The sequence below is a fragment of the Styela clava genome, chromosome 15, assembly GCF_964204865.1.
Source record: "Styela clava chromosome 15, kaStyClav1.hap1.2, whole genome shotgun sequence".
NCBI lineage: Eukaryota > Metazoa > Chordata > Ascidiacea > Stolidobranchia > Styelidae > Styela > Styela clava.
Genome location: NC_135264.1, coordinates 2,191,274 through 2,202,945, shown reverse-complemented (window position 1 = coordinate 2,202,945; position 11,672 = coordinate 2,191,274). Strand labels below are relative to the sequence as shown.

Here is an 11,672-nt window from a genome sequence, read left to right as displayed (position 1 = left end):
TATATATCATTTCATATTTATCGGTCAAGCTCGTTCTTGCATAAAACATACTTATTGTTTGACATCTTACCACAGGGTAATCGCGAAATTGAATTAGCACAAATCCATTTTTCTTTTTTGTGTGTGCTGATACGAGCGGAAAATTTGAGATATTTAAATATAAAATTGAATTTGTGGTCAATCAGAATCAGTCAGACATGCTTAATGAAACGCTATTGACATTTACATAGCTTTAAACAAAAGTGAAGATTTCACTGCATTAACACAAATTTTATATTATTATGTTAAAATGTGAGAAGATATTGTGAATCATTTACCTAACTATGTCGTATGTTGTGGAACTGAAGGTCCAAAGAGCCCTGCCAATGAGGTGATGTAAAATGCCTTTAATAGAAGGCATCCTGTCTATAAGAATTAAAAACCGTTTGATTCTGAGAATCTATCAAATTCCTAATTTTCCATATGAATGCGGTTATGAATGCTATTATTACTGCAGATCAAATACCGCGCCTTTTTTCTATTTTGCTTGAAATATTAATTTCCTTATTATGATGTAGATGCAGTGTGAACAACCTTTAGCTACAAATTTGGAAATTTAATGTACCATTTATTATTTACATATATGAGTCAATGTGGTCGAATTTCCGAGAATTTAGATATACCGACACAAATTCAAAGCAAATTCCAAAACAAACTGATTCATGGCGAAATTTCCTCTTCAGTTAAAAAACAGTTGATTGGTGCTAGCATGACGCAGATACAATTATCTCCCTGGATTAACCTTTTGATCGAATCACAACATCATACCAATCGATCACGCTCATCCGTCCAGCTAATCCACGTGCAAACATCACTGAAGCATAGACTCACGTGACTGATGAGCGGGTATATTAGCCCGCAGAGTGTGGTTTTATCCCCTGTTGGCAACTGTCGAAAGTGAGCAATACCTCAGGGTATGAAAGGTATTTATTGTAATGAAATAGCATTTTATTAGGATTAAAACGGTGCTAATTTCCATATCATAAATTCCAAAAATAAATAACCATACATATTTTTTATACGTTTGTGTAAGAATGCGTTTTGGTGTTTTATTTAAATATATTTCTACCAGAATTCGTAGGAAATGATTGGTCAAGATATTTACACTATAAAACATTTCACCATGTGAAACACACGTTTAAATTTTTACTGAATGATATTAAAAATGTGGTTAAATTATCCCTGTTATCAATATCCTAACAAAATGATTTGTTTGAAAAAGTATTCAAAAAAATTTCAAAATCAATTTATTGAAAAATAACTATTGAAAATATTTTTGTTCCATGAAGTATATCCCATGATTATTTCTCCTGTTTTAAATTAAATCTCGGCACTCTTGCTAAGGTGGAAATAGCGCAAAGAAACATCTGATCATGGTTATACATTCCAGTCGATACAACCATATCAGGGTAAGTTCAGTAAACACGCGAGATATCATACGCTTACAGCTGATCTCTACAAAAGACTGGATTTTTGTCGAGTTCTAGCAGTGCGTTAAGGGCGTCTGAGCCGGGGTTGTCGAGTCGAGTTGCTCATACGAGGAAATGTGCAGGACTGCAGGACGAATCGTTCCAAGTTTATCGTTTCTCAATAGTTTTTGTGATTTGTCAACGTTGCTTCGGCCTTTCAACAGAATTAGATAAACATATGCAGATATTTACCAACATGTTTTAATTAGTCCAGTATGGATTGGTTGCCTTAGAAGTGTTCTATGTGCGACCATGACGAACGAACGAAAACGAGTGTCGTAGCTGATAAACCGTAAAGATTTTCGATGCATTTATTCAAAAAATAAATATCAGAACTTGCACATTTACTGGCAAACGAGTCATTAAATCGATTCAGAGTAGTAAGATTTTAAAAATACAATATGAACAACAATTTGGCTCGGGATTTGTAACGGTTTTATTTGGACGCATAATTCCAGAATGCTCCATTAGCAAGCGTGTTACGTTCTTGCAACGAGACAGATATATAGATATATAGCTTGTTTCTAAATGAAATGAATTTACAATAATTAAGTATAATATCGATTATTATAGTGAAGAAAAGTTGGTATTTATAAGAAAAATGATTCATCAAGAATACTAGGTTTTTGTTTCGAAAGTTTGTTGAGTATGTCTTATAGATATCATAGAAAGCATTAGAAAGTGAAGCGTAGAGAAATTAATAATTCCCACGACTGTCCCTATGGTGTAAACTAGCAGCAAATAAATGTATATATATAGTCAAAATGATTGTTGTTTGTGGTATATTATAAACAGTATATCTTTTATGGCTCTATGTATGAATACTTGGTTAGAAGTTAGAACTACATAAAAATTTAAGACAAGCGATTATCAACTGAAAGATGTCTACGAGATTTGATATTGACATAGTTTTTTTTAGATTATAACCTCAACATATTGAGAAAATAATTTTCGCATCGCATTCGAAGATCTTTGACACAAAACCTGGAAGCTAGTTCAAGCCAAATATGTTCAATCTTGCGAAAAATGAATTAACTCATATTCGGCTATACAATATTACTATACATTATTTACGACGTGATTTAATCCATAAAATGCCCGAAATGAGCACTTCAGCGTTGAGCCCGAGCCAATTTTCCCCCAAAGTTAGAAGATTCCAAGTTTGTAGAAAGGTCCGCCTACTGTATTTCACTCTATAGATCAGTGTACTTATAGAATCTGTATTTTGTTCAATTTATATCTTTACTCTGTACACATGAATCTACTTTATTAAACATGTTCACAATATTTTGTACAGAATATTTATCAGATTCCTAAATTAGTTCTGAGAAGAGAGCGAATACAATGAAACCGCCTGTTCGCTTTAGTTTGATAATTGTTATTTGGTGTTTAGTGTTTCGTTATTCATCTTCCAGTGGATCACAAAATGATGAATGTTACATAAAGTCAGAATGTCAATACAAAGAAAATATGTGCGACGTGAACCCGATGGATTGTGAATTTCAAAAATTGTATAAGGAAGGTGAGTATGATGTTTTTCATTTTCGTTGAGGTTATAAACTACGATTACTTTGAGGCATTTCAATAGCAAAACATTCATATATATTGTATTTCACATCCCAAATTATTATAATTTTATTTCATTCATTCAGGTTGCTTGGCAGGATGTAAGGGAATATCCTACAATCAACTTTACAAACCAAAACAAGATGTGCAATTCTGGGTAAATACGACAAGGCCTTCATGGTATGCCAAGAACCTAACATTTACCATCGTATCGTAAGTTCATGTTTGTATTCTACATGTAGTATTTACATCCAAGTAATAGTCGAATATGTAATAAGATTTTGTTTTTGTCTAACAATAACAACTTTTATTTTATTTTTATAATATATGAGGACGTTACATTTTAGAATTATAAAAAACAACTGGACAACAATTCCCGATTGTTGTGGAGTAAAATGGAGCGAGTTTTGCACTTTGCCACCTATGACCGAAGACGAAATGTTCCTACTCATCATACCACTCATTAGAGACACGTATTGTTACTTCCAAATACAGGGTAATGTAAAGATTTTTATCACAAACCGCTCAACATACGCGATTCTATTTCAAAGAGAACGGTCGCCCGTAACATAAAATTTGATAAAATGAATATATATTGTAAAAGTTATCTTTAATTGTAAAATTGAACTTAAGCGGGGTTTTGTAATTTATATCTAAGTTCATCCACAGAATTCAACATCGAAACAACTTCGCATGAGTGGTGTGACGATGTGGTGAAGGTAGTATGTCTCTATGAAGTAAGTGGGGAAATATATTTCTTGAAAAAACATCAGGATGCCAGCACGGACAGGTTCCAACTCAAAGCAGAGTAAGTGCAAACTACTATGATGGGGCATATTTATTTGATAGAAATTAGTTAATTAGATTCAATAAATTCGATTGTTACATAAAAACATTGAACCACGCCATTAGCCTAACAGTCGTATTATTTGTACGTTAATTTGAATGACATCATAATGATATTATCACTCTTTAGACGTTACTGCTTTTTCGAAGCTGCGAAATCTTATCTTGCGTATGGTCGACACTATGAAGACAATGAGTTTGTAACTGGCATTAAAAATTTCACGTTGATTGAAACGACTGAAGAAGTTGAATGGGAAAATAATTCAATCAATTGTACAATAAATGGAAAAGTTTCTGATATCGAATCTTTGCTGCATAACAAAACTACGAAGAAAGGAAATGCTTTGTGTTGGTTCTCAAAGGTGTCTGGTGTGTGGAATCCTACTTCAACTTGCAAACTACTCACGGCGATATCTGGTATATATTGCTTTTTTCTGCGGATTGTATTATGTTGTTTATATAAACAAACGTCCAAAACTAATGATTGAAAAACACTCGTTCGGACAATCTTACAAGTGTTTATAATTTTCATCGAAGTGGATGATATTTCGAATCTTTTCACTGACTGATACAATATTTTATTTAGATGACGAAACATCAACAACCAGACTAATTATTGTTATAGGGGTTGTTGTCGCCGTTGCCCTTCTCATATTTATCATCATTTTCTTCTGGTTATATAAAACAAAAATACAGAAATGCTTTCCTTCCTACAAGGAAACTCAAAGAGAAATATCCGTGAGTACATTCGTAACTGGATTTATTTAGAAATAAACTCCTCTTAATCACTACAGTATAGTATTTTAAGAGGAAATGAGACAAAGTAAAAAAAAATACTGTAATTGAATAGCATACGGCCAACTTCTCAACGCAGATCCCTATGTGACACCCATCAGCCTCGCAGATATATTTAATTTGCTTCCATTATGCGAAACTTTTTCAAAATCACTGATTTTCATCTGCGAAGTTTAAAATCATTTATGACAATATTGTAGCGTCATTTTTATATATATTTTTAGGAAAAAAAGGTGTTCAAAATTGAAAAAGAGCAGAATTTCTTGCCAGATAATACAATTATACGTAACCAGAGTGCGGGAGAGCAAGCTGACCAAATTTGTTTCGCATGTAAGCTTTCAAATATTAGATGATTCCTAGATTTTTTAAATGAAATTCATACATATTTCCTGAACTATAAAATTTATGAGTACCTAAGCTATATTTCAGCTCGAATTGTGACAAATTTCATTAGATTCTTCTTTGGTTTTAAACGTTTTACTACTTTTTAGATCACTAACACGAAGAAATCTGCAAAATTACCAGCACAGAAGCAAAAACTGCGCGCCCTGTCAGTGATATTCGCAATGAAGTTGACTCCGGATTTGGCAACGACCTGGATTACATATCGCCAACAGATTTACAAAACGGAGTCTATTCTTTTTCGAATCAAATACATAATACATCATTTGATCAGTCGAATGAGAGCACAATTGCATTAAATCATGAAACTGGAAATTATATGACTATTGATTCATTTGAAAATATATCCTCGCTGGTTGACGAAGGTGAAACTATATCCTCTTTAAATATTGGTAATTCTAATGACCAATATGATTCGGGATTCGATAATAAATTTGACTAAATATTATCAAAAGAACCTCAACACAAACTAGAGGTGAATATGAACCTGGCAAGTACTTTTTCCTATGAAGAAAACTTTAGTGTGCATGACAAAGGTTTTCAAATCATAACGGCACCGGACTAAAATAAGTTCGCGAAAGACAAAGAAGCTTTTCCAATTCTGACACATTGTGAAGAACAGTACACTACAAAAAAAAAATTTCAAAACGGAATTTCGACGAATAGACCCGAGACAAAGATGCAAATACGATCAATAACTGATGACTTTAATGTTGAAAATATTAAAACTTCCAGTTTGCCACGCCGAAGTTCCACTTCCAGCACCGACACGAGTTGTGGATCAGAGAAAGTAATAATATTTTATTTATAAGAAAATGTTCGAGCGAAAACAACATTGCGCAATACGTGAAAACGTCACGAGCAGTTGATACTGGGTTTGAATCCGAAGATTTAGAAAATGAAATGTATGATCAACAAGATCATGAGATACACCTCATTGACGACGGTTATATGAGCAAAGAAATGAAGCCATATGAAGGAACGTCATTCCGAGCTTAGAGAGTAATAAAAAATATTTTGAAAGTTTGATACAATAATTTAGACGGTGGTTATTTGATTTCACTGGACAAAGAAAATATGTTTCATTACAAATTTAGCGGTGATAACTTTATATTCAAACCTCAATAGGTGAGGAAGGCATTTGATTATACTGGTCTACCACTTTCTTATAATCTGTAAAATGTAGACGCATATCGAAATGCAAACACGCGTATACAGACTGAATTGGTGAAAAACAACAATGAGTAACAAACAGAAAAACGCATCGGTTGTTTTTGAATCACCGCTCAAAACCACCGGAAACCGGATTTTATTATTTCTGACACGCTTATAAACTGCTTGTAACTTAGTAAATTTGATTGTTTTGGTGTGCGACAGCAGTGTTTGGAACGATACTCTAAATATGACAATGACATGAAGTGCGAAATTTAAATATATCACTTCTTAAATTTAAATTTATTATTTAGATCTGCTTTTTGAGTTTCGTATATTTTAACCTGCAAAATTCCTCGAATATATTATGCAAATTATTTTGTCAAGACGTAACAAAATTATTCTATGTAATCGTCTTTTTTAACGTGACATCAATCAATCATAATTTTTAATTGCTTCCATTCGTTCTGTATTTAAAATTGCATAGAAAGATTATCTGTAAATTTATGAGACATGATATACTATCATCATTTTGCTCAGATAAAAACAATGGAGTCAATGTAGTAACTTGTACCGGAGTATCATTCTTCGTTTATACACACTCCAATGGAAGTGTCCGGGAATTTTTCTATTTCCCGTTCCAGTGAAGTTTTCTCAGAATTTTTTTCAGACATTACTTTTATTACAGTACATCGCCAGTCCGTCACCCGCTCAAGAAGGCGGAAACAGTCACTCTCATGTTGGTGTTATACACAGCTATCCGTCATCTAATACATTTGTGTATAGATTGATTGATAATGATTTTACTATGATATTTTATTTGAGATTTCCCTAATCGTATTCCGAAAATATTGTTTGTTGCCGCTCAAGATTCAGACATTTTGTTTCTAGTCAATTTCTATGTTATTTGTACCGCTTTTTTATCAAACTTTTTGTGCACATAATGTGTGAATCATTATTATAAGATGTGGCGCGTGAAAAAGAAAATAAAAGCATTTACACATCTTCAAACCATTTTGTTTTGTTTATTATACCTAGATATTTGAAAACTTTGACATTTCAGTGCAAATACCAATATGGATGAACGATATACATTGTCGGGGACCTTAGCTCAGTAACTATGACGCTCAAATATTATATTAATCTTTTTACATTTAATACACACGGATTCCACATACACTAATTACCTTGACTGATTGCGACGTATTTTAGTATGGAAGAATGCAGTATCTCCCTACTCCAGATTTATTTTATTCTATATGCACTTGTACAGTTGTAGGCGCTTCAAAGCAAATACCATGAAATGTAGATGTAATTCCATTAGGTTTATTTATTCTTCTGTTGTTTTTAATAAAACACGATTTTAACAATACTGATATCGAACCATCTGTCGCATAAAATTTTGCAGAAACACGTAGATTCGTCGAAATATTCAAATCGATAAGTAACTAGATTATTTGCCTTTCGTAATGAAACAATAGAAAACTCGATTGGCAACTGGATAATTTTGAAGCGTAAGTTCATCACACTTCTTGTCAGTTAATAACGCATACTAAATTATATTGATGGATCGTTAACAGAAGTTTCTCAAATAACTTTGGTAAGTTTTGATTAAGTTATGAACAATAAGATGATTTATAGCCTTTACAAGCTTGATCTCATACCTAGTTAGCAGTAGCAGTAGCTTTCCTTTTGATATGAATTAAAAGTGACATTTTTATTGCTTTGATACTTTCGAAGTAACTCTCCAAAAAACAACAAACTAGGTTATGTTTTGTCATCTTGCCAACCAAGTATATCCGGAATGGTAATGATCCAAAACCAAATTACGTTTCTGCGTCATATTACAAAAACCATGAATTAAGTAGGTAATTTTTGTGCATATTACTCCAGCCGATCAATATCAGATGAAAAAAAACATGACAAAAATGGGTGCTCTAGATTAGTGTTTCCCAACCTTTTTACCCTGGCAGACCGGGAAAATTAAATTAAATGTACTCGCGGACCGGCAAAAATTGGAATGACCGGAACAGAAAGGAATAACATATATGTGCTTAATATAATTCATAGTCGGACACTCAATATGCTTCTAGACAAAAAAGGCACACTTGAAAACATTTCACACGAAGAAAAACTATCAAATAATGTGCCGGCCAAAAATTGAAATGGGTGAAACACAAAATATGATCTTATTTTTGCGCAATGAAATGCAGTGCTGGGCACCCATTATGCGTAAGAATGGCATACATAAAATATCTCACATAAGAACATGTACATGCCAAATCATGTAAAAACACAATTAACTCTAGTGAGAATTTTGCTGTTTCGTTTTCAATATAAGATTTCAAACGAGGCCTCAAAGAAGTTTCTGCAACACGTGGCTCTGCAGCGGCGTGTAGTTGATTTCTTTGCTCCGTTTTAATTAAAGCTAGGGATGAAAATGTTTTTTCGCATAACGCATAAGTAACTGGTTGAAACTACGGACAACAGTTTGATTGCTCTATTACTTAGCGATGGGTATTCGCAATGTGTATATATGCTCATTGGTATTCGTTATCAAGAGATATCCAAAATTGTGACAGTGATTCTTTTTTAAATCTGGACTGTAAAGTATAATCCCAATTTTAATCAAGCTTTTTCTTTTTCATCGGGTTTATAATATTAATCACTCTGTAGTTGACCGACGCCTCAAACGGAATGAATTTAAGTTACAATGACAAAGTCGTCGGTAACTTGGCACCAGGCTCAATCCTACTGTGTCTGCTCAAAATACTGGAAAAGATCTCAGCGGCCCATGCTTTTTTGCGCGTCTCGTGACCACCTGTAGGGTCGCAACAAGTTCATATCTTACTGCATGGGATATTATACTGTTCTTTTTTGTTTTCTGGTTCAGACAAAGAAATATGCATAACGTTTTATATGGATTGTCATATTAATCAGGAAAGGCATGCAGAACAGAAAAAGCACGCCTGCCGATTTTTAGGTTTCTGAATCTTGCGAGATTTGATGGAGCGATAAATCGCAGCCGAAAAAGCAAAAAGTGTGATTACTCGGCGCCAATATGTCGCGAAAGACGTCGTAATATGACGGAGGAAGAGAAATTGCGTAATAAACAAACGCAACCTCGTCTTCGGCAAAGCGATTGAGACGGCATAAAAACAACGAAATTTCTTGCGGACCGGCAAAAAAGCTTCGCGGACCGGCGGTTGGGAACCACTGCTCTAGTCTAGATGTATGCGCACCAAGATGTCGCACAACCTTAATTCCAACCGGTACACACATACTATGTTCAGGTTGTGCGCCATCTTGGTGCGCATACTTCAGGAAGTCCCAAAAATGTTATCATATCTTAAGGAAAGCATTTTTATAAAATTATAACTGAGGTTTGACATTTGTATTTTGAACCCGAAAAACAAGATTCTGTGCATGCAATTTGGTTCCACAACATACAAACTCAAAGGAGTTGGCAAACTGAAAAAATATATCTTAGTTTGGGGGTTTCTATGACCTTACCTCCGTCGTGTCAAAAGAAAAAAAATTAATTTGAATTTATATAAATAGAGCAAAGCTACCGCTATAATTAAGTAAGTATGTTTGTGAGCTTTCGTTAGATCATGGTCTAACTTCTTCAAACAATACAAGATTTATCTTAATGACAGCAATAATGGTTACATCTTACCGTACTTACTATTCGTTGAAAGAGATCATGTTATTTTTACTTATCACTTTAATACTACTCGTTCAAGCATCCTTGTGGTGAGCACTACTCACGGATCCGAAGCAGAAAGTAAACAAGGAGAAAGGACCTGCAGTGTCATACACAATATCCGAGTTCCCCTAGTATTGGCATATAATTAAGTACTTGATCAAGTTTGAGTAGCCTATAAATTATCCTGTACTGAAAAAACTAGATTATAGGCATAAGTTATAGCACTGCTGCTCATCATTGAAAAGAGTTGACCTACAACTGTATAATGCAATCAATATAATTACGACTCAAAAAAGAGGTAGCCTACGGTACGAGACTGCACTTTCGAACTTTGGACTTGGGCAAAGACATTTGCTCTGACTGTGCTATAGCGAACTTTGACCTGTACCTATTCAGGCCTGAAGGTGACCCATTCGAATATTGCGCTTATAAGACTAAGAATAACTTGTAATCAAGTAGATAAAAAAATATATTTCGACATTTGTTGAAAACGAAAAAAATAGCATCCCACCAAATACGACTTTTCTTCGCTTCAATATGTACCAACATTACCCATAAATCAATTATTCTTCAGATTCAGATTCAGATTTTTTTATTTTCGTCGGGCATGAAATATTGTACAAACAAAATTGATCAAAATAGCTAACAAAACATCAATTAAAATATACTGGAATACAATATTTACGCAATTGACGAGGGACCGCGAGAGACTACTAAAGTCATCGTGTCAGCGACACCGTGTTTGCTAAGATTAGCAGAAGACGTCAAACAAACGTCGAATAACATGAAATAATTAATTTTTGAAAAAAGAGTGAATACAATTTGAGAAATACAAATCAAAACGATAGAATCAGTAAAGCGAGCAGTCGAATAAAATGAAATAACCATTGAGACACCTCAATAGAAATAACAATCAAAACGAGAGAATCAGTGAAGCGAATAGAGAATGGATAAATCATGTGCGCGTATTAATGTCATGCTCAAATGAGCACAGGAACAACAAAGAAAAATGATGAATAACATGACGCTGCAGAGCTGTGACAATTCGAGGGGAATTCCCAACAACCACAAAAGGAAAATATAATAGTAGTTTATAAGTCATGGGTAAGTCACTAATATTTGGGTGAGAGAGAAAACCATACTGAAGATTTAGTTGAAAAAAGTAACATTAGGAACAATTTAAGCAATGAGGCAAAATTAATAATGAAAATTAATCAGCAAAATGCTTGTTGGTACCGGTATAGCACTTATGTTCTAGTATAAGCTAGGAGTAGACCTACAACAAAGAAATAGTCATACAAAAATTGTACGCTTATAATACTCGACAAGCATAGACAAATAATTATATTGACAATGCCAACAGCATTGTCTATATATTACAGCAATGGAGGAAAAAGAACAAATGTTAACTATTAAAATTTTTTTCAGTATTCATCTTATCAACAGTCAGAGAAGTCCTAACAGCTCGAAAATTACTGGCAAATATAAGCATCAAGGTAAAGATTTTTTAAAGCCTTTTTGAAAAAATTATAGTTTTTTAAACGAATCGAATCAGTAAGCGTGTTCCATAGTTTTACACCCATGTATTTGATAGTGCTTTGTGAACGATTGGTAGCATAGCGAGGCACATAGTAAGAACTATTGGCAGCTGAACGAGTTGCATAAGAGTGAACGCTCATTTGTTTAACAAAATA

General features: G+C 33.7%; 1 protein-coding gene across 1 annotated transcript; it reads left to right on the top strand.

The window, feature by feature from the left end:
- Positions 1-2,823: 2,823 nt before the first annotated feature.
- On the top strand, positions 2,824-7,273 carry LOC120334184 (uncharacterized). The gene is made up of 8 exons (XM_039401642.2): positions 2,824-3,030; positions 3,161-3,287; positions 3,422-3,570; positions 3,744-3,882; positions 4,051-4,337; positions 4,507-4,658; positions 4,940-5,045; positions 5,207-7,273. The coding sequence occupies exons 1-8, from the start codon at positions 2,853-2,855 to the stop codon at positions 5,212-5,214; spliced, it is 1,146 nt and encodes a 381-aa protein (XP_039257576.2). The 5' UTR covers positions 2,824-2,852; the 3' UTR covers positions 5,215-7,273.
- Positions 7,274-11,672: the final 4,399 nt, after the last annotated feature.

Bases quoted from the DNA above. Each gene is read 5' to 3' on its own strand.
- LOC120334184 (XM_039401642.2), top strand. From the start codon at position 2,853: ATGAAACCGCCTGTTCGCTTTAGTTTGATAATTGTTATTTGGTGTTTA. The intron at 3,031-3,160 runs GTGAGTATGATG...TCATTCATTCAG, and splicing joins TCAAAAATTGTATAAGGAAG to GTTGCTTGGCAGGATGTAAG. The intron at 3,288-3,421 runs GTAAGTTCATGT...GTTACATTTTAG, and splicing joins CTAACATTTACCATCGTATC to AATTATAAAAAACAACTGGA.